This window comes from Podarcis melisellensis, assembly GCF_964234715.1.
Source record: "Podarcis melisellensis genome assembly, chromosome: 1".
NCBI classification, from domain to species: domain Eukaryota; kingdom Metazoa; phylum Chordata; class Lepidosauria; order Squamata; family Lacertidae; genus Podarcis; species Podarcis melisellensis.
Window position 1 is genome coordinate 43,770,367 of NC_138528.1, and position 26,137 is coordinate 43,796,503.

Genomic DNA, 26,137 nt, shown 5'->3' on the forward strand with positions numbered 1-26,137 from the left:
CTGAAAAACAGCAAAACAAAGGAAAGGATGAATATTAAATTGTGTTTGGATAACCAATGGTTATTAACCAATGGTTAATAATTCTGCAAAACAACATATAAGTAATTGTCTAGGCCAGGGGAAGTCAACCTTTTTATACCTACCGCCTACTAAAGCATCTTTCTTGATGGCAAAATTTCCTTATTGCCCACCAGCACTCAATGGAAGAAGGATTCAGCTTGTGCCCACCTAAATCGCCCACTAGTGGGCAGTAGGAACCAGGTTGACAACCTCTGGTCTAGGCTAAAGAATGAAGCACACATTCTCCATGTCCTTGGTGTGTTCAGATCACCAAGTGGCATCAGTTTTCAATAGCAAATAATAACGAAAGCTCTGAAAGATGGAATTAACCACCATTACTCCCAGGTTATTCGCTGATTTCCAAATAGCGAATTCTGTTTGGACCACTTTCTTCCATTATAACTGAACAAACACCATTTGACCCTAAAGCAAATACATAACAACAACAAGAAGAAGAAGCAAGAATGAATTCAACACTATGGAAGTATATTTTCTTTTGGGTATTAAATTCATTTTAATACCCCACCGTTTTGTTTTGTTTTGTTTCACTTTTAAATAACACCCAGCACTGATGCTTCAAGCAACTGGACAACTGAAGGATGCCTGCTTCAGCTGACATTTATTCCCTGTCTTCTGCTCTCAGAGGTTTAGGGACATTCTTTAGTTGATATCAGGGTGCATCCTATGAGAAGTCATGCAATTCCTTTATCTTTCCTGTTCACTCTAAATGTCACATGGAATTCAGCTGCAAGCTATGACGTAATTTCTCATGTGATATTACTTTTTTATTTAATGTCCATAAGAAAGTGCCTCCTACACCATTAAAGTGTATTTTTTAAAAAAATAAAATAAAATAATGCTGCAGATATCTAGCCATCCTAGATATGAAATGGCATTCATCATTTCCTGTAGGGAAGGTGTTTGATCATAATCCTCGTCATCAGAACTAAGCATTCCCAAGCACTTCTCCTAACTGTTCTTTCCTGTGGGTGGGGTTCTGAGTAAAGTTGATGGGCAGGTTGCTGCTGACATAATTGTTATTTATCACTTATATAGCACTTCAAATGGGGGAAATGATTTATAGTCCCTATCTGGTTTGTCTTCATAACATCTCTATGAGCTGGGCCACTAATCCTCTGCATATGAGGAATTGCAGTTGAAAGACAATACTTTGCCCGTATCTAATCTCTTCCATCTATGGCTCATCAGGCACATAGAACAAGGTGTTTCCAGTTCAAGTCCATTTCTGTGTCATTTGGACTCTCATGGTTTTCAGGTTGGACCTAATTTTTCATCAACGGGTACAAATCTGACACCAATGTAGTGAATTGCAACACAATAGAGTCACTGGCAGGATTTAAATAAACATTTGCAATTTTATTTGTAAAGAACAAAGAACATAATACAGTGGTATCTCAGGTTACATGCACTTCAGGTTACATACGCTTCAGGTTACAGACTCTGCTGGAAATATTACCTCGGGTTAGAAATATTACCTCGGGTTAAGAACTTTGCTTCAGGATGAGAACAGAAATCGTGCAGCAACGGCAGAGCAGCAGCAGGAGGCCCCATTAGCTAAAGTGGTGCTTCAGGTTAAGAACAGTTTCAGGTTAAGAACAGACCTCCAGAACGAATTAAGTTCTTAACCCAAGATACCACTGTAGTATGACAATATGGAAGTATATACAAACAGCAGATTGTAATAAACCAAGGACAGAAGTTGAGGGAAGTCAGTAGGGAAAGGGGGAAAGTGAAACTTGAATGTAATGTAATGATTGCAGATATTGTTATAAGAGAAAAAACTCAATAAAAATGATTTTAAAAAAGAGAGAATAGCAGCACATTAACTAATGGGGAGAAGTCTGATAAAAACAAATCCCTGGAATAATTATACTTATTTATTTTACTTAACAAGATGTATCTACCACTTGATTATAGTAAAACCTCTACAGTAATCAGTTTACAAGTACATTATAAATAAAACAGTTTGGAACAGTTAAAAACATTTGAACATCATTCAACTTAACAGTAAAAGAAATTAAAACACAACAAAATATATGTGTCTGGGTAGGTTTGCATAAATAAAAATGTTTTAAGCAGGTATCAGAAAACATACAGAGTCACTAGCCAGGGAGTTGTCTGAGAAACCAAAACAAATCTGGCATATATTGAATGTCAGTATGTATTAGGGTACTACAAATGGTTGTAATTCTGATTAGAGATGGAAAGGCCTGGGGGGGGGACAGAAAAATTGGGGTGGGGGTGTTGGTTTCCCTCCCCATTTTCTTCTCAAAGCCGTTTTTTTCTGGAAGAAATGAGGGGGGGGTGGAATATTCAAACCATATCAAACTGTTTTTTTTTCAATTTTTCTGAAAAAAAACAGCTTTGGGGAAAAAACAGGATAAAACAGGGGGAAACAGGGGAAATGGGGGGGGGAGCGGGGAGATGGGAAAAACGAGGAAAAAGAGGAATAAAATTGGTGTTCCCCCTCATTTTTCTGGTTCCCCCCCGGCCTTCCCATCTCTAATTCTGATCTTACTTTCATTTTTTTATTGTTTCTTTAATTTGTAATTGCTGAATGTGTAATTGTTGTCATAGGTTTTTGGGGGGGGTTTTTAAGGCAGGGAGTTCCAAAGTATGGTTGCTGCTAAACTAAAAAATGATTTCTTATAAATGCTGAATCGCATTATGTGGCACCTGTAGCAGTGCCAGTTCCACAGATCAAAGTTGGGGAGTGGGCACAAATGGAGCTGCAAAACTGATTCCATGCCCTAACTTTGGACATTTCTTGGCCAGAGTAGCAATAACAGTAGTTGCAAACTCCAGAACACACTGAGGTGCCAGTGGAAAGTATAGTGTACAGAATGATTCCTGTATCCTGAATGAGGGGAACAGAGGTAGCAATGTGTGGGTGAAAGTCTCATGGTTTCAGTTGTCTCTATACTAATGCAGAGTATGGGAAACAAGCAAGAAGAATTTGAGCTCTTAATCAAGCTTGCCAATATGGCCTAATAGGTATTACTGAAACCTCATGGGATGAGACTCGTGACTGGAATGTAGAAACTGAGGGGTATAACCTGTTCCGATGGAATAGACCAAACAGGAAAAGAGGAAGAGTACCATTGTATGCAAATGATATGTACACTTGCGAATAGATCAATGACTTGGTATATGGAAGGCAGATTGAGAGTAAAAAAAGGAGAAGATGGAAACAAGAGCCACCTTACTGCTATAGACCTCCAAGCCAAACTGAAGACTTGGATGATGCCTTCCAACAGCAGATTACCAAACATTAAAAAAGGAGAGTTGTGTGACTTGAACTACTGTGGTATATCTGTTGGAATGCAAACTCTACCAAGAATGTAAGGTCCAACAAATTCTTCAATTGCCTCACTGACAATTGCGCTTCCCAAGATGGGAGAAACAACAAGGGGGTCATCTCTCTTGGACTTGGTCCTCACTAACAGGGAGGAACTGACAAAGTGAAAGTACTGGGAACCTTAGGAGGAAGTGATCATGACCTCTATTGTTTAATTATACAAAGGCAAGGGAAAACTGAGTGCAGTTGGACTTGCACTCTGGACTTTAAGAAAGTTGATTTCAAAAAGGTTAAGGAACTACTGGGTGAGATCCCATGGTTAGAAATAGTCAAAGAGAAGGGAGTCCAAGAAGGGTGGGAGTTTCTTAAAGGTGAAATACCGAAGACACAAAGGCAGACAATTCCAGCAAGAAAAAAATGTAGGAACCACTGAAAGAAACCAGTGTGGATGCATAAGGAGCTTACAGATGAGCTGAGTTGTAAGAAGGGGAAGTGTAAGAAATTGAAGAAAGGAGAAATAAGAAAGGAAGAGTATACATAAGTAGCCAACAATTGCAGGGAGAAGGTCAGGCAGGCCAAAGCTCAGAATGAACTCAGGCTTGCAAGAGAAGTTAAAAATAATTTTAAAATGTTTATTTGGCTATGTTCGAAGCAAGAGGAAGAATAAGCAAGGAGTAGGTCTTCTGCATGGAAAAGATGGAGAAATGCTATTGGGTGTGACAGAGAGAAGGTGGAACACCCAACACCTACTTTGTCTCTGTCTTTACAGAGCGCCCAAAGTGGTGGTATCAGAATTGACAATGCAAGGATGGAACTGCAGCCCAAGATGGGAAAAGAGAGGATAAAGGATCACCTAGCTATTTTAAAGGAATTCAAATTTCCAGGGCCTGATGAACTGCACTCAAGAGTGGTAAAGGAGTTTGTGGATGTCATCTCAGAGACTCTGTCTATAATCTTTGAGAATTCTTGGAGATCAAGTGGGGTTCCTGCAGATGGGAAGTGAGCAAATGCTGTCCCCATGAAACACTTACCTACATTTCCACTATCTTGGCAGGATTGAAGCTCAGCTTATGCTCCACCCCCTACTGCATCCAGGCAGCAGCCCAGAGACCGCACAGCCTCTCCCAATGCTCCTGAACAACAACCACAATGGACTACAAGGTAGTCATATACTACTTTTAATTTGTTTAATATTTTGACTTTTGTATTTTCTAAAGTATTACTGTTAATTTTCCTTGATTTTCTTGTTTTATCTTTTTGTAAGCCACTTTGAGGGTGCTGCTGCTGCTGCTTACAATCAACCAGTGTATTTAATAAATACTTCCTCTCAGTTCCCCACAGCAGTATTAGTATTACTGGGCTACTTCACAAGGTTGGCATAACCCACACTTTCTTAACCACTATAACCCCACCCACCGCTATTGATCGATTTGTACTTGCAGGTTTTGTTTTCATACTATAAGAATGTCCAGAATTTATTTAACAGTTAGAGCATGAAATCCTTTCATCATTGCATCCTTTTTGCTTTTGAGTGAACACCTTACTACCAAGTCACATGAACACTAAAAACCTGGATTTCTCATTTGTTTTCTACTGGCAACAACCACATCTCAACTAGGGTAGGCAAAAGAAAGTTTTGAAGAAACTTCAGAATGAACCAGAAAGTCCTCTTGCATTATCTGAGAAAAGCTCACGTGAGGTCGCTTCCAGACAACCTGTTTATTGAGCACTCATCCCGATTTGCAGGGAAAATTGATGATGTTGACTATTTAACAAACTTTCATCCTGATTGTTTGAAAAGCAAGATTTGTTGTATCAAAGCAAGCATGATCCCACACTTTCCACTGCCTTTCCCCAACACTTTCCTTATTGCAGAAGCCTTATTGTTTAGGGAAGTGGGCTTGTTGCAAAGGACTTCCCAATCAACAATAACGTGAATTTGCCAGTATGTCCCAATTCTAAATGTCCACCATACCTTGTATTGAGAATTACAGTGCACTTCATTGCACAGGTTCATGGGCTCATTTCCCAGGCTTTCCATAGGATATGCATTTATACTAAAGTCCTGTGAGGGAGGCAAAGGGACAGAAAAGAGACAACGTTCAAAGAGATAAACTGTGTATGTAAACCAACAACTTTATCATGTTGCAATAGCATGCACTTCAAAAAGAAAGAAATGTTGAAATTCTGAAGTAGAGGTGTTGGTTATTAAATACCTGGTTTAGCAAGTAGTGAGAGCCAACACTAAAAAAAACTAATCAGTGGATGATTTGGGGCACATATTCTTGACTGGGAATGCTGAGTTGCAGGAAAAGGTCAAAAGAATGTAAATGGCACCCTTCCCTTGGGCATAATGCCATCTTTTCAATTTAAAGTGCAGTCACTTGTCTACTCAGAAGTAAATCCATGAAGCTTGCTTGCAGGTAAGTGCATAAAAGGTAAAAGGTAAAAGGTAAAGGTAAAGGACCCCTGGAGTGTTAAGTCCAGTCAAAGTCGACTATGGGGTGTGGCACTCATCTCCGCTTTCAGGCCGAGGGAGCTGGTGTTTGTCCACAGACATGGCCAGCTAGACTAATCCGCTTCTGGCGCAACAGAACACTGTGATGGAAGCCAGAGTGCATAGAAACACTGTTTACATCCCCATCGCAGCGGTACCTACTTGTGCTGGTATGCTTTCAAACTGTTAGGTTGGCAGGAGCTGGAACAAAGCAACAGGAGCTCACCCTATCATGTGGATTCAAACTGCCGACCTTATGATCAGCAAGTTCAAGAGGGTCAGTGGTTTAGACCACAGCGCCACCCACGTCTCAGGTAAGTGTGTATAGGCTTGCAGTCTAAGCCATCAAAGCATGAATGCTTGGGTTGTTGATTTGGAATAAATCTTTGCATTTAAAACTTTCCATCTGGATTCCCACCACTGTGGTACCTACTCACTCTCTCTATTTAAACTATGGGAGAAATGAATGAAACACAGTATGGAAGAACTGATGCATCTGTAGAGAAATGTTGCATTCCACTGAAGCCTTATGGTTCCCCTCCTGCTTCTCTGGCATGAAAGCCAAGCCAGGACCTAACGGGCTTACTTTCCTCCTAGTTCTCAAAGCCCCAATTGGCAAGTCTAAGGAATCTTGGTGTTCCCAAGCATTCAATAATGACTGTACAGTGGACCCTTGGGTTACGTAACTTTCAGGTTGCAAATGTGGCAAACCTAGAAGTTGGTTTGCTGCTCACGCTCACGCAGAAGTGCTCTGTGTGCCTCACACATGCGCAGAAGAGGCACCTCCAGTTACGAAGATTTCAGGATATGGCCAGGCCTCCGAAATGGATCCCGTTCATAACCGGAGGTACCACTGTATTTGTAACCTACTTTCCCAGGCAGTCTGGTTCAGAGAACCTCTATTACATCCTTTTGTATTCCATCTCTAATAACTGACTATCTTCCTCAAAGTACACAGTGCAACATAGTTAGGTGGAGACAACAACCTGTCTCTCTTTGCTGTTCTGGTTAGCGGGCAAAACAACAACAACCCTACTTCTTGATCCCTTGGGAACCAGGCTATTCCTGCAATGTCGTGTTTTGTAATGTACTATATTTTTCTGTGTATAAGATGCCCTCCTGTATAAGACAACCCCTATTTTTTTTTTAACCCAAAATTAAGAAATCAATATTTTCAGCATCACACAGAACAATGTTGGTATTTTATTAAATATTCAAAGCACCGGTATATTTAGTACCATATATTTAAACATCAGTGGCGGAATGGTTGGTGGAAGTGGTAAGCAGCAGAGCATGACCCTCTGGCACAGGGGGCGGACAAGCAGGCACCAGAGGGACACAACTTGAGTTGTTGAGCAACTCCACCCATGCCCGTGCCAGAGAGTGAACCCCAACCTCAACCTGAGATCAGGCCACCTGGGCCACCCGCCCCAGAGCCCATTCACCATTCACCCCTGTGCATTCACCATCCCCATATAAGATGACCTCCAATTTTTGACTTTTTTTTCTTTTTGCAAAAAATGTTGTCTTATACACGGGAAAATACAGGTTTATAAAACAGAGAGAACAATTATAACAAAGCAATGAAAAGGAAAATATTGAGAACAAAACCATAAAATCAGTTCTTGGGTGGCTCAAATAACAGAAAGTCAACCACCCTCAATAAAATATCCCAAGTTGGGTAGGGGGTAGACCCATATACTTTTTTCTTTTATAGAATGCCTACCTGACATGAACTGGAGCAGCATGTTGTTTTGGTCGGCACATTGAAGGCATGTTTAGCTGGGAAAGGCAGTTGAGCTGGAAGGTGCTCCTGAAACATCCTTACAGCCTGTTGTGCTGGCAACAGTAATTGAGGAGGCATCTAAAAACTAAACTCAAGGCCCGCCCTTTAGGAATGTAAATGCCAACCCATTTTCTCCTACTCAGGTAGAAGAGGAAGTTCATAAGATAGCTACAAAAGGAAGAGGCTCATTGTCTAGAGGAATGGAGTTGTGAAAGGTGCTTTCTTAATCTCCCTCCCTCCCATTTCTGTTTACAGTCAAGCAGTAGTTACTTGAGAACTCTTGATCTGTGCTGGATAAAGAATTTAACTTGAGCAACTTCTCTCAAGGCTGGAATACTCCCTCAGGTAGCAGCTGTTTTCTGAGCGATTTCAAAGCAGTATTTTCCCTAATTCTAGTGACCCAATTCAGATGAAGAGAAGGAGAAAAGAACACTAATGACGAAGGAGGCTCTGCCTAGAGATGTTTCTCCATCGCCATCTCACCTCCTTTCCCCCAATTTGTGCTAGATAACAATAGCATCAGGTGTTGTTTTCCTGTGAGATAATTTTTTGTGGTTTAATTTAAAACTTTTACCCCACAACATGCACAGACTCAAGACACCTTACAACAGTAATCTAAAAGAGGTGATGAAGCTATCCAATTATATGATAATTAGTAGGCTTACAGACAGATTGTGAATCATCGGAACCAACTCCTAGGGGCCGAGGTCCCTTCAGTCCCCTATAAAATATTAGAGGGCCGCCCCCCCCCGATGGGCATTGCCATTCAAATGGTGTGCGTGCACTGTGTCTTGTGATCAATTATGTGGGTGGGGCTTACCTGCCCCCCCCATATTTTATTGAAATTGGCACCCCTGTTGTGAATCAAAAATATTAAAAGCACAGACAAAAATTTTAAAATCAATGAGCAGACATAGATTTGTACTTGAGTCAATCATGCTCAGAAAAGACCCACTGAAATCAGTGAACTTAAGTTAGTCAAAACTGAAGTTGTGTACACATTACCAGCTTAAACTGCAGGAAGGTCATCCACCACCCACACCCTGCATCTCAAATAGCATTTGCATGTCATTGTAAGCATAGGTACTTTTGATGCATTTCCAAGTTGCCCACTGCCCACACCTGGGGTGGAGAGGGGGCATGGATGTCTACATATCATATCTAATCTTGGCTACAAATCTAATCTGTTGCGGGCAGGTGGAGAGAGACACATCAACATGTATTATTTCTTGGTAGACTACAGGATAGATGTGGATTGTGGCTAATATAATGCATACATGGCTTCACAAGGCAATGGTGGAAGCATGGTGGATGCAGAATAGATGGGAATGTGTACACAGTCCAAATATGCCTGGTCTAAAGCATCATTGTATCAACAATGCCAATACACAGATAATAGTTACACTTAAAATATCTTGCTGGTTCAGTTGAAAATTGTTCCAATTAGCCAATGTGTCAAAAGTTGGCTTATTTTGCTTTAACAAGGCTATCCAGAAGTTACTGAAAAGAGTTGCTACTTTCTTAACAGCACTAGCCAGGGCATGAGCTAAACTGTGTAACACTTTTGCAAAACTTGGATTATAAGTTTCAGTTATTTTGATATTATGTTTGTACATTTTATCATGGTTAATTGTTGCCGGAATTGTTGCCGGAATTGTTGCCGGAAATTGTCGGAAAACTAATACAATGCCATTTTAAATCTAGGGACACAATTACTTCATTCAAACCAGGGGTTGGCAAGGCTTACTGGGCAGGGGTTGGATCACTCCCGTAGAGATCCTCTGTGGGCCGAGCCAGTGCAGTGCTGGAAATCGCGTCTGCACATGTCCGCAGTGCCAGAAATCGCTTCTGTGCATGCCCAGATGCCAAAAATTGCACCTGTGGAGAAGCAATTTCCGTCATCTGGGCATGCGCAGAAACGATTTCTGGCACTGCGAACATGTGCAGATACGATTTCCAGCATCTGGGCATGCGCAGAAGCAATTTCCGGAGCCACAAAAGAGAGTCCCCGCACCACGCCATGCTGGTTTAGCGCAGTGGCGAGGACTTGCCAAGTGGGCGGCTCGGATTGGGGGCGGCTCATGGGTCGGTTAAGAGAACCTCATGGGCCACTTCTGGCCCATGGGCCTTAGGTTGCCAACCTCTGATTCAAACTAAGTAATTATGTCATTTGTTGGCTCGACTGCCAGGTTTTAATTAAGTTGGTTTTATTGATTTATGTTTAATTTTCCTTTATTTCTCACCACATTTGTTATATCATTTCGTCTGTTCTGTTTTATATTATGATGATTTATGGCAGTCGTTCCCATTTTTCTCTTCCGTGGACCTCTTGAAAATTGCTGGGGGGGTTGGCATACCTCTTACTGATTTTTAATTGCAATGTGCTGTGGTAGATGCAGCATGATTTTTAGTTGCATTTTTGCATTCATGCCACAGAACAGCTGAAAGTAGCTCATGGATTTGCATATCCTCTAGCTAGGATTATGTATTCAGTAGTTCACTTTAATTGCATGAAACGAGCTTGCCAGCATCCCTAGGGTTGCCAGGGATGCAGAACACTGCCTTACACCCAACCAGGCAGCTGGTTGGGTACTCAATTCAGTATTGGCTACATCTGACTTGTCCTTGGAAACTTCCCAGGACTTTCTTCATTTGAAAAATTAACAATGGAGGTGACACTTCTGGCATTATTGATCTCATAAGAATACTGAAATGGCACCCACAGAGGAGGGCCAGATGTGTTTTAGGTCACACTCTCAGTTTATACTGGGCTTCAGTGAGAATCCCCTGCATCAGGGCTGGAGGACCTGTCACCCTCCAGATGTTGTTGGCTGCCATCTCTCATCAGCAACAGTTGGGGATGATGAAGGTTGTTGTTGTCCAGAAGCATCTGGAGGGCCACAGGTTCACCATTCCTGCCCTGCTCTGAACCAAGGAAAAACCACAATTCTCTCCCAGAATCCTCTGGAATGTACAGGGATTCTGTAGTAAAAAGCACAGATGTTAAATATATATTTAGAAACAGTTCCATGACATGAACAAGTTTGAAAACCACAGTACAGTGGTACCTTGGTTCTCAAATGCCTTGGTACTCAAACAACTTGGAACCCAAACACTGCAAATCTGGAAGTAAGTGTTCTGGTTTGTGAACTTTTTTCAGAAGCCGAACGTGCTCCGTTTTGAGTGTGACACTTCCCATTTGAGTGCCACACTTCCGATTTGAGTATTACACTGAGGTCTGTCTGTTTTTGCTATTTATTTTGCGTTTTTGTTTTTGCGGCTCTTTTGTTTTTGTTTTTGTGACTGTGTGGAATCCAGTTCAGCTGCTGATTGATTGATTGATTGATTGATTGTGTGACTGCACTACATTGTTTATGGCTTTCATTTTCTGGATCAATGGTCTCATTAGATAGTTAAAATTCATGTTAAATTACTGTTTTAGGGGTTGTTTTTAAAAGCCTGGAATGGATTAATCCATTCTGCATTACTTTCTATGGGAAAGCGTGCCTTAGTTTTGGAACGCTTTGATTTTGGAATGGACGTCCGGAACAGATTATGTTTGAGAACCAAGGTACCACTGTATTAACACACTGACACAAGCTTCACCAGCTGAACATTATTTCATCAGAATGGGAGGGTGAAAATTAAAGTTATGTTAGCTTAAACAAAAAACATTTTTATTGAGTAAACAGTGGGTTTGTCCTGTTACATGGTTCATTAAATGAAAAAGTATGTAAAGCCACTTCTGTTTTACTACAAAAACTTCATGGCAGGTGATGATCACCTGTTGTTTTACATTTTACATTGGCTGATTATGATGATTAGGAGTCATTCCCGCCTGCTTTATGTGTAATAACTTTATCAGAGTTTGCAATGTTAATGTTGCAAATATATCTGAATCACTCTGCTGAGTTGATGGAGTAACTTCAAATGCAAGTGTTAACAAGCATACCATGAAAACCATACAACAATCTAATGAGACGGGATTTGCATCTTGGCCAGCATCCTACACTGTAGGGAGGTATCTCATATCTAAGCAATCTCATATCTAAACAAACCTGATGGATTAGCCCAAGATTACCCAGATGTTAGTATGTCACATGCATAAAGCAGGAAGTCTTGGCATGCACAAAATCAATGGGAAAATTAAATGTACTGCAGAACAAAATGACAAGTAAACGGTCACATTCTTATTCTTACAACAAATCCAGAAAAAATACATAGAATAGAGGAATGTGACCATACTTCATGGGAAAAGACTGGTGAATTTTGAGGAAAATAATAAGGTAAAAACAAAGTTTCATAGAACAACGTGACAAGGGCGGATGGGCCCTTTACTCATCGACATTGTCACAATATTACTTTGAAGATGCCTGTTACACTTTGAAGATTCCCTGGTACACTTTTTCATCAGAAACAGAGTTTTTGAGGTAGATTCTCATGAAAATATTCCTGCCAATCAAGTGTTTTCTCCTTGGTTTAAGTTTTAATGAGAGATCAGTATTTTCAACAGTATTTTCTAGACCTAGCTTTCGTTGCCTTAGAAAAGTTTTCACTGCCCTGTGTTTCCAGACAATGCCTTCAGCCTTTTTAGGGGATTCCTAATGCACAGCGAGCGTTTGTGTTATCAAGGAGGTGAAAGATGTCATACATTAGCGTTTGCACTGTCCCTTGTATAGAGATCTCAGAGTTCATTTTTTCCAGAGACCTTTTGAGAACAAGAGCTGACTGGACCCAGAATTGTAGGTAGATGGTCTTGCGTCCCTGGCAGAACTGTCCACCCCTGGCCCTGACTGGACCCTAACAGATATAACTTGTGATCTGTTGGCAGACCATAATAAAGCCATTACAAGCAAGATGGCAACCACTTTTGCAGTAGCAGCTCCAAAAATTTGCTTCTCTGGTGTTTGTCCTAGCAGGAATCTATATCTGCTGCTAATTTTTTGATTGTAGGTATCTGTACTATCCCTATGCTTTGCATAAGACACAAATAAAATCAATCTATCCATCTAAACTGTGGAATTCACTGTCACAAGTCAGTTACAGTTAAATACATTCTTCTGAACAATGATCTCGAGGTTGGCAGAAACAGCATTCTTCAGCCACCCAAGGCCTGGTTAAACAGGAATGTTTTACAAATTCATACTGAAAGTTAATAATGGTGCAAACAGGCACACTTCACCGGGGATGGCATCCCACAACTGGAGAACCACAACTGAAAAGACCCTGTCGTGGGGCAACGTCAGCCAGACAGTTCCCAGTGGTCACACCACTTTTGAGCTTGGGAGAAGGTGTTCTTTTGTATGCTGCTTCCAGGGTTAAGCAGCTGTTGTGGGAAAATAGGAGTGGTAGAGGGTTATTGTCTTCACATTTTGCTTGTGAGCAGACCAGAGGCATCTTGTAGGATGCTATGGGGAAAGGATGTTGAGTTAGATAGCCCTTTGGTTCTTAAATGACTAGCATACTTGTCCCACTAAGAATTATGCTCTGACTGTTATACTTTCCTTCCTATCATCTTAGGTGCCTCATAATTCTAAGTTCATGAATTCCAATGAGTCATTGGTATAAAGGGATATCCTGCACCCACATAGAGGCAATTTAGCGGAGGGAGAGGTTTGTGACACGAAACAAGATTTCAAACACATTAATTAGTTGCTACTTGCAATGTATGTCATGGCAATTAACTGTTCTTTTAAAAAAGATTTTTCAAAAAGGCAAATTAGACCTGCAACACTGTCAAAAGGAACAGCACACTCTCCTGCCTAACCTGGATTAGGTTATGATAGCAATTCATTACAATGAATTCAAATTGAATGCCATTGTTTTTCCCTGCTAGATAAGGAGAATTCTCCTGTGGTCCTATTGACACTATACATTTAAGGAAGTATCATACCAATTTAAACAGTCATTAATCCAAAGAATCCTGGGAACCTGGGAAAGATCAAGGGACACTTGTGGGTGAGTGGTTGCTGCTGGTATAAATACAGTGGTACCTCAGGTTACAGACACTTCAGGTTACAGACTCCGCTAACCTAGAAATAATACCTCGGATTAAGAACTTTGCTTCAGGATGAGAACAGAAATCACGTGGTGGCGGCGCAGCAGCAGCGGGAGGACCCATTAGCTGAAGTGGTACCTCAGGTTAAGAACAGTTTCAGGTTAAGAACGGACCTCCAGAACTAATTAAGTTCTTAACCCGAGGTACCACTGTACTTAAATGGTAAAGGTAAAAATAGGGACGTGGGTGGCACTGTGGTCTAAACCACTGAGCTTCTTGAGCTTGCCAATCAGAAGGTTGGTGGTTCAAATCCCCACAACGGGGTGAGCTCCCATTGCTCTGTCCCAGCTCCTGCCAACCTAGCAGTTTGAAAGCACGCCAGTGCAAGTAGATAAATAGGTACCACTGTGGTGGGAAGCATTTCTGTGCGCTCTGGCTTCTTTCCTGGTGTTCCATTGCACCAGAAGCGGTTAAGTCATGCTGGCCACATGACCTGGAAAGCTGTCTGTGGACAAACACCAGCTCCCTCGGCCTGAAAGTGAGATGAACACTGCAACCCCATAGTCGCCTTTGACTGGACTTAACTGTCCAGGGGTCCTTTACCTTTACCTTTTACCTTAAATACTAAAATGCCTATAAGCATGTCAAAGTCTCAGATCCTTTTTAGCTCAAAAAGAAAAAGATAACTGACATGTGTTGACAACATTGTTATAGTTAGGGCTTTTGTGTGTGATAATGGGTCAGTGTGTCTGGCTGTTAACTGGAAGTTTGGTGGTTTGAGGCCACCGAAGGACGGCTGTGGACAGGATTCCTACATTGCGAGAGGTTGAATTAGACAACTCTCAGGGTCCCTTGCAAGTCTATATCCTATTATTCTTTGATTCTGCAATGGACCAGTTGATCCTGAAAATAAAGTTGGTTCCGCCTTCAGTGATGAGGGTATTTCAGAACTGTGGCATTATCACTAAGAAAGCCTTCCAGGCAGCCACATCTCCTCTTCTGCATCCAGGGAATTATCCTTGTATACACCTGTCTTTTTCCTTCTCATACCAGCACTTCACATTAGACAACCTGCATGTATGTGTGACAGAAGAGCTAGCAGAAGTGCAGTTGGCACAGGGTGAGTGGGATGGAATATTGGATACGGTTAGAAGGAATGACTGCGTGTTGCTTGGGAAACGAGATCCATAGTGAGGAGAGTGGGGCTGTGGGAGACAGAGAGGCTGAGGGGATATGAGGCAAGAGGGATAATGAAAGCACCTGTGAGAGTTAAGATAGCTGTTATGAATATGAGAAGTGTGGAGGGAAAATAGATCTTATCCATGTGTGGGTAATTAACAAAAGAATCATCTGGGTGCCGAGATTCAAAGCGTGGGGCTTTGCACACTCTCCAGTGGGACAGAGCCCCAAGCAGTTAAAAACACACTCAAAATTAAGCAGCAATTCAGCATGGAATACTGGCTATTAGACCCTTTTCATATCGCAATTAATTTCTTACAGCGCTTGTCCTCCCTCTCTACCCCTCTTGCAATGAACAGATCACAAACTGTACAGTTTAAAATGTTTTATTTACTAAATCCAAAGGTCTGATTCATGCATTGTTCAATGCATCAGCAAGGAGAATACAGGTAGGATACTCTTGGGTGTAAACTGCAGAGCATAGTTTCAAACATGCGGTTCAAACATTGGAGCAAGTTCAGACGTATCTGTCCTGGTCAGTTACATGGTGTGGAGAGAAGTGTGAGAGGAAGAGAAGTAGCTTCACTTCCTCCCTCATGAAGGTATGGGGGTGTGACCTAGCTGAGTCTAGGAATAGACCTCTCTGGCCTTAACCCCTTCATGCACATATTCAAGCACATATTCATAGTTACGTTTGACTGCAATTTCTCACAAGTAGGGCAGTCAAGTATGTTATGTCGGAACACCAGAGCAACTCTCTATATAATGACTCAATGTTCTGGAAGTTTCTTAATTAAGAACAAGTTTGCGTTTTAACCATCGATGTTCTGGTCTGGCTGGATTCCTTTGGGTGGATTCCAAAGAAAATAATCTCACACCACTTATCTAATGTAGATGTAGGAATATAAAGGGAGAGTCCTACTGCTCTCTACATGGCAGTAGGTGGTTGCTGGCATCCATCTGTTTCAAGAGACAATGGAAGAGTGTGCTATCAGCAGTAAAGTCAAACTCTTTTCTTTTCTTTGCTGCCTAGTGCAGTAGACTGGTCCACTTGTCAAGTGCTTCTCTGAGTTCCAAGAACCCACTGAAGCAGGAAGACAGTGGCAGGTCAGCACCTTATTGATTGGGGTAGCTGACCAGTGAGGCACAATCATCTCTCCCATCATCAAAATCTACCGTACGCCAATCAGGTTGAGCTTGTAAATGTTGCTTCCCATGTTGTTTATACTGCATTACCAGCACTGAATGACCTCTCCTGGGGCCCAAGACTGGACAGTTTGCCACCTTAGGGACTCCACTCTGGATTTGTGCAGGGTTTAGTCAATGGCCTTTTCTTCTCCAGAAGATGTTCTGCAAGGCAGCAAAGAGAGATTATTCCTCAGGGTTTACTCCTGAAGCCTCTCTCATAGATAAGTATAGCCACTGGGCAGTGACTAGATTTTCCTAGATGGGTTATCTTCCCAGGTTGATGAGGCCCACCTGCCCCTCATTTCCGTCTACAGCACCTTAAGTTGTTAATTTCCCTCCTTGGTGTTATGTTGCTATAAATGCAGCACAGTCTACAAGCATTACCAGCACAGAAAGAAACTGCTTTTCTTCAGTATTATTTATTCAGTATCACAGTAAAAGTTCTACTGAATTATGAAATTATTTGTCTGCAAAATTTCAAACATTTAAACAGCAACAGACATTTTATTTCAGTTGTCTGCAGTAGGTCACTTGATGGTGCACTGACCTCTAGAGGCTATTCTACAGAATAGAAAAAGAGCAGGGAAACCCAACAGAGGATTTATGGGCTAAGCCTGTGTTGTGAGCTTTTAACCACCACTTTACTTACTTTCAAGCCTGGCAAGTTTCTAACAGCACACCGGCTATTCTCCATGTTTCCCCTCAACACCACCGGGTAAAAACTCAAGGTCACATCCTGCTTCCCTGATATTAGACCACTTTTTTCCAATTTCCCAAGAAAACAGAAAACTATTGACAGAGCAAGTCTGTCATGTTCTCTCTCTAAAAGTTTCAAACAGGGGGAAAATATATAATCATAAGAAGCTGTGATGGTAAAACCACCCAAAGAGCTCGGTGGTGTGGATGGTATACAAATGTAATAAATAATACAGTGGTACCTCAGGTTAAGTACTTAATTCATTCCGGAGGTCCGTTCTTAACCTGAAACTGTTCTTAACCTGAAGCACCACTTTAGCTAATGGGGCCTCCTGCTGCCGCCACGCCGCCAGAGCCTGATTTCTGTTCTTATCCTGAAGCAAAGTTCTTAACCTGAAGCACTATTTCTTGGTTAGCGGAGTGTGTAACCTGAAGCGTATGTAACCTGAAGCATATGTAACCTGAGGTACCACTGTATAGAACTAAACCATCAACAGAGTGTTATTAGTTTGTGCATGAGCTGCCAGTTGGTGAAAGCAGCTTGTGCAGTCCCTCCTTCTTGCCAGTCGAGGAAGCAAGGAAGCAGCAGAAAACTACAAATTGGCTTAGCAGTTCATCCAGATACAGCGGTGCCTCGCAAGACGAAATTAATCCATTCCGTGAGGCTCTTCGTATAGCGGTTTTTTCGTCTTGCGAAGCAAGCCCATTGACAGCTTAGCGGATTAGCGCTATTAGCGGTTTAGCGGCTTTTAGCGATCAGCTGTTAAGCGGCTTATCAGCAGATCAGCTGATAAGCGGCTTAGTGGTTTAGGGAAAGGGGGGAGGGGGAAAAACCGCAGGAACTCGCAAGACATTTTCGTCTTGCGAAGCAAGCCCATAGGGAAATTCGTATTGCGAAGCGCCTCCAAAACGGAAAGCCCTTTCATCTAGCGGGTTTTCCGTTTTGCGAGGCGTTCGTCTTGCGGGTCACCACTGTATTTTGAGGGAAATCTGGAACTCAGGAGAGTAGCTGAGGTATTGGCTCAGTACCGCCCAGATACAGGCTGTGGGGAATGTATTAGCATGTTTGCTCAGAAACATCTTGCAGTGTTTTCAATTGGGCATATCTAGTTAGTAAATTGCATTTGGCCTCTTGAAATCCGAGGTTAAGAACAGTTCTGTCTCATAATCTTTTGGCACCATACTCTTTCTGTTTACCCCTTCAGAGTTTCTAGATTGTGGCTGAACTGATTTTTTATCATGGCAGCCTTGCGTAAAAGAAAAAGAAAAACTCACACACCATTTTGAGGTTGTACGGCTGAGTAGCAGCCTGCAAGTTTAATTGTTAATAAATAATATGCTACCAGTTCCCTGAAGAATCCCTCCATATGTAAAACTACTGGAGGAAAAAGAGTAAACATAACTTATTGCCTTATATTGATAATTTACAGTTTGTTTCATAAAGACAAAAGTGTACTTGCTTCAAAAGAGGCACACAAATATTTAGCCAATGTTTATTCAGAATTTAAAACTTTAGCCAAATGAATTGTATGCTCATAGAGCTATAGTTATGACACATAAATTACTAAGATGCAATTAAAAACTATTATTTCATCAAAGCATTATTTTTAACTTCTAACTGTAGTTAGCATTTGAGAAATTCACATTTGATTTCAAATTCATTATTTGCTTTCCCTGGCCTATAAGATTGCCCCCTGCTTTATGTGTTTGAATCCCCTAAGTCCTGTTCAATTTGCTTTTATATTGATGTTATATTGGTTTTAGGCTGCATTTTTCTTAATGATGTTGGGTTTGAAAGAAAAAATGGGATGGGAGGGGTGAGGAATGCACTGCTGAGAGAGTTTGGATGGAATTCAATGCCGTGCTCTTCTAGTCATTCTGTCTGCACAAGTACTTCACCTCTCTAGACAGAATGATACCATCACCTCTCCTCTCCCCACAGATGTGCTGTTCTGGATGTTCTCCTGCCATCTTCTCCAAAATCAATTTGTGAGGGTTAAGGGCACAGGAAGGAGTGGGGGAGCCCATTTCTGCAAGCGAAAGTCCTTGTGCTGGGCTTCCACTGACAGGGATGCTTAGGTGACTCCCACCTGTTAAAAATATTCAGCAGGCTATAACTACTTCTAAATAAATACATACATTTTAAACCAGTGCTTGAGATTCTATAGTGCAATTACAGTGGTACCCCTGGTTATGAACTTAATTTGTTCCGGAGGTCCGTTCCTAACCCGAAACCGTTCTTAACCTGGGGCGTGCTTTCGCTAATGGGTCTCCCGCTGCCACCGCACTGCTAACGCGCGATTTCTGTTCTCATCCTGAGGTAAAGTTCTCAACCTGAGGTACTACTTCTGGGTTAGCGGAGTTTGTAACCCGAAGTGTTTGTAACCCGAGGTACCACTGTATATAACAGGGGGCACAGGGAAGTCCTGAGTAGCAGTTAAGTCAAATTCTTTTAGGTTTCCAGAGCAAATGGTTTGCAAACTACTGGGCTACATACATTTTCAAAGTGCAGTAAGATTATATTATTTTAAGCTGAGGTAGCCAGTGAAGATAAACTAATCTGTGGGAAACATAGCACATTATCTCATTCATATATACATATATATATGAGAATGATTAACTTAATGCAAAAGCTATGCATCTATCTTTTCTGGATAGGTTTCCCCATAATGCCTATTTTGTTTGGTGTCTTTTTCTCTCTACTGCTCTTCGCAAAGCGTGGAGGATCGAATCTTCATTATTCTGAATATTGTAGCTGGTCAATCCCACCAGTTTATCAAAATCCTCCTCTGTATATGTAAAGCTTTGGAGTCCATATGGAGAAAAAGGTCCAGTCACATCAACGTCACCCTGCTTCAGTTCAGAGGGGCTGCGTTCCACACCTGCAAAACAAAGGTCGTTATCACATGACTGACACTACTCTCTGCATGTGCTGCCTTCTTCTTTGCAAAAGCTGATCAGTGGCACTTTTGATACGAGATCCAATGCATATGCTATCTCTGCAGTGTGTGACTCACGGGAAAAGTACCCATTCAAAATGGGAAGGTATTTGCATGAACATGTACCCCAATGTTAATATGGTGGCATATTGGGGGCTGGGGTCCTTGTTTGGGTGAAAAGGTGGTGTAAATGAGAAATGGATGCCTTCCAAGATATCACTGCTAAACCCAGTACAAAGGTTCCCAAGGTGAAGGCGATGACTTTGGTATGACTTCCCCCGATTTTTGATGTGATGTGTCAAAACTCAGACATTACACTATCCATTAAAAAAAAAAACCCACAATATATTTTTACTTCTAAAAATTCCCAGGCAGCTCTGGGCACTCCCTGCTAGTAAACAAACAAACTTACCTGGTGCTTTATATTTTCTGAATGTGTCATTGATCAGAGGAAAGAAAACCACAATGGGTGCTTTCGGATTCTCGAGATCTTCAAAGACATAGCACTCCTTCAGATCCTTATCCTTAATATGACTCAGATCTACTTTGGGGAAAGGAATTCCTTGCTTTGCAAAGTATCTGGAGGCTTCTTGTAAAGGCTGGATTGACGTAAGACAAAAACTGAAATGAGACTTCATCCTTACTAAAATAATTTATTTTGGTTTTTTAGGTACAAAGATGCTTAGGTTTGAGACCTTCCCATACACCTCACTTCCTGCCATGATGTGCAGACTTCATGTGCACCTGTGTGTGTAGACAGATGGAGACAAACCTGACACCACTGAGCCTAAGGGGAATCCGTGAATGGGTGTTGCTCCTCTAGCGGAGCAGAGTGTGTCCTTTGGATTCATTTTGATCTCCTTAGAGTGATCAAACTGCTTTACACACATTACATAAATAAATCTTTCAAGAGTAAGCAAATGAGGATCTGGAGATGAGAGATTCCTGCTTTTTAATGGTTGTCTAAGCAAGTCCACCGCAGGTGGCGCTGTGGGTTAAAGCCTCAGCGCCTAGGACTTGCCGATCGAAAGGTCGGCGGTTCGAATCCCTGCGGCGGGGTGCGCTCCCGCTGCTCGGTCCCAGCGCCTGCCAACCTAGCAGTTCGAAAGCACCTCCGGGTGCAAGTAGATAAATAGGGACCGCTTACCAGCGGGAAGGTAAACGGCGTTTCCGTGTGCGGCTCTGGCTCGCCAGAGCAGCAATGTCACGCTGGCCACGTGACCCGGAAGTGTCTCCGGACAGCGCTGGCCCCTGGCCTCTTAAGTGAGATGGGCGCACAACCCCAGAGTCTGTCAAGACTGGCCCGTACGGGCAGGGGTACCTTTACCTTTACCTTTAAGCAAGTCCACAGTGAAAGATCAAACTTGAATTATGGACTTATTTACCGGTTCCCAACTCACTATCTTAGCATTAACTTGTACAGTGGTACCTCAGGTTAAGTACTTAATTCGTTCTGGAGGTCCATTCTTAACCTGAAACTGTTCTTAACCTGAAGCACCACTTTAGCTAATGGGGCCTCCCACTGCTGCCGCCCCGCCGGAGCACGATTTCTGTTCTCATCCTGAAGCAAAGTTCTTAACCCGAGGTACTATTTCTGGGTTAGCAGAGTCTGTAACCTGAAGTGTATGTAACCTGAAGCGTATGTAACCCGAGGTACCACTGTATATCAAAGTATTTTGATGGCACTATATCGGGAAGTGTACTCCGTTAAATCATAAAACACCATTTAAACAATAAAAATACAGATAATCATTAAGATGCCTGGCTAATTCTCGTCTGGTTGACAAGTGAGAGAAGAGCATGATTAACTTTTGATGAGAAGTAGGCTGAAGGCAAGAAGAACTAGCACTGGAGGTTAAAACAGGACAGAAGAGAAACCCTCCAATCCAATATAAACCTGTGCCACCAACTACAGCAGGGGGGAAGGCACTGTGGCCCTCCAGATGTTGCTGAACTACAACTCCCATCAGCCGCAGCCAGCATGACCAATGGTTGGGGTAATGAGAGTTGTAATTCAGAAACATCTGGAGGAGCACAGGTTCCCACCCCTGATCTAGAGTGTCTGGGATTCTGGAGCCCTGCTGGGGAATAACTGTATTTGGCTTTATCGCCAATCACATTTCCCACTTCAGTTCTTTCTTACAATATGCCAACTGGTCTGAACTGGGTAGTCCTCATGTAATGGAAATTCCAAAAGCATTATGAAGATGGAACAATTTGGTAAGCAGTTTCTGATTGGCTACCTGGAACATTTACATCAAAGGTGGTGCAAACTAAATTCTGTCTTATTACGGAGGCCAGCTTTCCCAGGTCTGAATTTTCAATAAAATTCTAGATCATTGTCCCAGTGTCTGGATTCCTTTGGAAACTACAAGATCTGAAATCCACAACACTACAGCTGCTTGAGCCACCTGCTGGATCACTGTATATTGCAATGTTCTCAGGGTTTGTTGGTTTGTTTGTTTTTGAGTTGGCAGTGTGAGACAGGGACTCCAATTCACTGACTGCATCATTGGGATAACTGTAAGTGAGGTCAATAGACATAGACTTTCAGGGACACATTTGACCTCAGTCAGAAGTGGGAAGTTTTGAACCTGGGGACATACTTGTGGATTTGTCTGTTGCTATATTCTTCTTGCTGGTGCCTTTTGTTAATGTGAATAAAATTATCTGGCTATATATCAGGTGTGTGTGTCCAGGGACAAGGGGAGGACATTTTCTCCGATATCCAAATTTGACTCCCAGATTTTCCTTGGGGTGGGATCTGAATCTAGAACTGAATTCTCAACCCGCAAAAAAATAACTCATAGCCTGCTGAACCCAACCCTAGTTACAACCCACATGTTTCACTAATGTCCCACTGTATGATCATCGTCATGGACTGACTTGTCCAATGAATCCCTAGAATCATGAAAAAGTCTAAATCCAGGCAGCAAAGCAAAATCACAAAAACTTAACTTATGTCCACAATTCAGAAGGCCACAGTGACAAAAAGCAAGCCAGGAGTAGGAAGGGAAGCAGGACTAAGACAAAGACTCAATGGTAGTGGGAAAGTAGCAAAGACCAAGGTGAAAAGCAGGAAACAGAGGGGCCATACCCCTGTAATAGTAGATCCTAATAACTAATGAGTAGTCTGCTCCAAGGACTATCTCGTTTTGCTGCCTATCACGAAGAATAAGATATTACAGAGAGAGGGAGAGAAAGGATAGAGAATCCATCTAGTCAATCAGACTGGTACTTGAATCTTGGAGGTTTTTAAGGAGAAGTTGGGTGGCCATCTGCCATAGATGCTTTAGCTGAGATTCCTGCATTGTAGGGGATTGGACTAAAAGACTCTTGGGGTCCCTTCCAACGCTACAATTCTATGATTCTATTATAGGTCCAGCAGGGCTGGCTTTGTCAAGCAGCCAGTTAAATGTTATCGTGTAGTAAAATGACCTGCAAAATGCTGAAGTTTTGATTTGTTTTATCAACTTCAGATTTAAATTTGGTCATTTTAAATATACTTACAATTGCCCTAATATCAATTTAGGGAATTTATCAGTGAAACCAACTATTGTGAAGACCAAGGGTGAGATGGTTAGAGTGACAGCTGAGTAAGGAAACTGGGGAGTTTGAAAATAAGGTCACACTTAACTGAAGTTGCTTCTTTTTTAAAGCCAACCAACTATGGACTTCAGAAGCTATGGCTTCCAACTGGAGGCAGTTCAGTAAAGGTTGTGTGTAGCAGCTGCTGCAGCATGTTCTGATCAGCCCATATAGAACAGCTTAGTATGTGTATGAGCTCATCATGTTTCTACTGGTAATGGTGTGAAACGGCTTCACAAAATGGGAGCAACCCGTGAGACAAAGCTACATTGCACTGTGACAGGGAGCCATTGCCATGCAGAGCAGAAGCTATTTTCAAGCAGCCTCCAAGTGGTGTTTATAACATAAGAACACATCAACTGATGCTTATCGTTTTCTCTAAGGCTCATAATCAATAGAAAACTAGAAAGCAATGATTCAAAAACTAAAAATGTCTCACAGATGTTTGTGATCCTGAAGAATAATTTAAATGTATAATGACATCCACTTTCCTCTCAGGCTTCAGGAGTGGTGGGTAGCTGATATCTATATATGCTGCAGTATCTGTGATAGACAGGTATTCTGATGTAGCTGTCAGCTGGTTGGGAAGAGTGTCTAGATCAGTATCTGAAAGGCAAATACCATGGTTAGCAATTAATAGTCTGCTGCTACTTTGATTAATATACACTTTCACAGTTTTCTGTATTTGTCTGCAGTTCTAAAAAGAGCTTTGCATTCCAAAGCTCAAGATCCTTTACTCCTTCCCCAACAATATCACAACTGGAAAGAGACCTGCTGGAATGTAATGTAAAAGTGCTGTCTAAAATGTATAAAATATTATTGGAATATTGGGATATTATTGGAATGGGAGACAAAGGATGAGCAAGTAAAATCCTCAATGATACAATGGGCAATAGATATTGGTCATCATATAGATATGGAAGCATGGGAAGGGTTGTGGAATGTGGATATAAAATTGACAGTATGTTATGATCTAAGAGAAAATTATATGGAAATGATATACTGATGGTATCTAAAACTGAGTAAATTGGCAAAAATGCATAAATCTAAATCAAATAAGTGTTGGAAATGTAAAGAGAAAGAAGGTTCTTTTTATCACATGTGGTGGTCTTGTAGTAAGGTTAAAGCTTACTGGGAAATGATATATACTGAATTGAAAAGGATGTTTAAAATAATGTTTGTAAAAAAATCCCATAAGCTTTTCTTTTGAAATTATAGGGACAGAACTACCAAAACTGTACAGAAACTTCTTCATGTACACTACTACAGCGGCAAGAATGTTACTTGCCCCAAAATGGAAAGAGGCAGAAGTCCCAGCAAAGGAAGAATGGATACAAAAACTTATGAAAAATGCAGTAATAGTGAAACTTCCCGGACGAATAAGAAATTAAGATAACAAACTTTTTTAAATAAAAGAATGTAAATGGTTTGTTGAATATTTACAGATAAATTGTAAACAGACAAGAACATTGGCAGGATTATTGTAATAACCTGAAGTTTGATAAGAGTATATATTTAAAGTAGATGAATAAATGAGCAAACTAAGTTAATTTGGATATGCAGAAGATATTAAAAATAAATTTAAAGAACCGCAGAAAGAGGGAGAAGGAAGTCAAGTTTTGAAATGTTAAAATGATTGTCAAATTAGTGAAATGTATAAACCTGAAAAGCATAAATAATTATTTTTTAAAAAATTCATCTCAAATATCATCAACCCAGTTAAAATTTAAAACTTGGAGATCAGTCAACTTGGTTAGTCAAGCCCTGACCACGTACCTTTCCATATGGCAAAGTTTTTATTATCTATATATCCATCATTTAATTGGAATTCTTTTATGAAATTGTAGAACTTTGAGGTTGTTATCCTTTGTGTTAAGACTTCACGAAGGGTCTTCATGAATTTATTGGCAGGGATAACCAAGTGAGTATTCAATTCATCTGCTTTTGGTGGCTGAGGTGGTCTTTCTTCTGCAAGTCAGAATAAATGGTAAATTTTATTTACTGAAGCAGTCATAAGGAACACATGCAATGATATGAACTGATGTATAGTGAAATAATCAGCGTTTCCCCCGATTATGTGACGGCTGTATATTTATCAAATATATACCATATTGAGGAAGCCATATTCAGGTACAGTGGTGCCCCGCAAGACGAATGCCTCGCAAGATGAAAAACCCGCTAGACGAAAGGGTTTTCCGTTTTTCGATGCGCTTCGCAAGACGAATTTCCCTATGGGCTTGCTTCGCAAGACGAAAACGTCTTGCGAGTCTTGCAATTTTTTTCGCTCACCCCCTTTTTCTAAGCCGCTAATAGCGCTAATCCGCTAATCCGCTAATAGGGTTGCTTCGCAAGACGAAAAAACCGCTAGACGAAGAGACTCGCGGAACGGATTATTTTCGTCTTGCGAGGCACCACTGTATCTGTTCATATAAAATGAATGCGTACAGAGGTAGTCTCTGCACATTCAGCTAAACCCTAATAAAAGTAGGTAGGTGAGGTGCAGAGTTCATTCCTTATGATGGGTGCAGGCCGTTCCTTACATACCTTATCATCAGGACTATCCCAAGATATTTTGCTGCCCAAGCTGAAGAACAAGATGATACCACCCTTCCAAGCCAACCAGACCGGCAAATAAATCTAAATTCAAGCTCAGGGAAAAGTGGAAGAGATCAGCTCTGCACTACAGGCAAATCCCCATTTACGTGTGTTCAATATGTGCACAACCACACACCTGCTGCCATGGGTTAATTTGTTATTGGCATAAAACTGCACTGCCTTCCTTTGAAAATACAGCAATGGAAGTTGCAAAATCTATCGCTATATTTGCTGCTGCTAGCTTAGACAGGAATTTTGTCAGTATATTGGTGCTAGATGAGGGCAAATAAAC

General features: G+C 41.4%; 2 protein-coding genes and 1 long non-coding RNA gene across 9 annotated transcripts in view; 1 reads left to right on the plus strand and 2 right to left on the minus strand.

Annotated features, from left to right (window-relative positions):
* LOC309357576 (cytosolic phospholipase A2 epsilon-like) overlaps positions 1 to 7,745 on the minus strand; it is a 39,148-nt gene extending 31,403 nt beyond the window's left edge. Inside the window, exons 1-2 of the mRNA XM_081889816.1 lie at positions 7,603 to 7,745; positions 5,355 to 5,444 (exon numbers count right to left, since the gene is read on the minus strand). Coding sequence (XP_081745942.1) covers positions 5,355 to 5,444; positions 7,603 to 7,740 — 228 coding nt within the window. The 5' untranslated portion in view covers positions 7,741 to 7,745. The remainder of the gene's footprint in view (positions 1 to 5,354; positions 5,445 to 7,602) is intronic.
* Positions 1 to 26,137, plus strand: part of LOC309358136 — a 322,055-nt gene that overhangs the window by 146,872 nt on the left and 149,046 nt on the right. The window lies entirely within an intron of this gene.
* LOC309357633 (cytosolic phospholipase A2 epsilon-like) overlaps positions 18,005 to 26,137 on the minus strand; it is a 64,494-nt gene continuing 56,361 nt past the window's right edge. For all 7 annotated transcript variants that reach the window (XM_081889968.1, XM_081889966.1, XM_081889970.1 and 4 more), the window contains 4 exons: positions 25,027 to 25,218; positions 23,690 to 23,856; positions 20,075 to 20,261; positions 18,005 to 19,605 (listed from right to left, as the gene is read on the minus strand). In XM_081889968.1, coding sequence (XP_081746094.1) covers positions 19,397 to 19,605; positions 20,075 to 20,261; positions 23,690 to 23,856; positions 25,027 to 25,218 — 755 coding nt within the window. In that variant the 3' untranslated portion in view covers positions 18,005 to 19,396. The remainder of the gene's footprint in view (positions 19,606 to 20,074; positions 20,262 to 23,689; positions 23,857 to 25,026; positions 25,219 to 26,137) is intronic.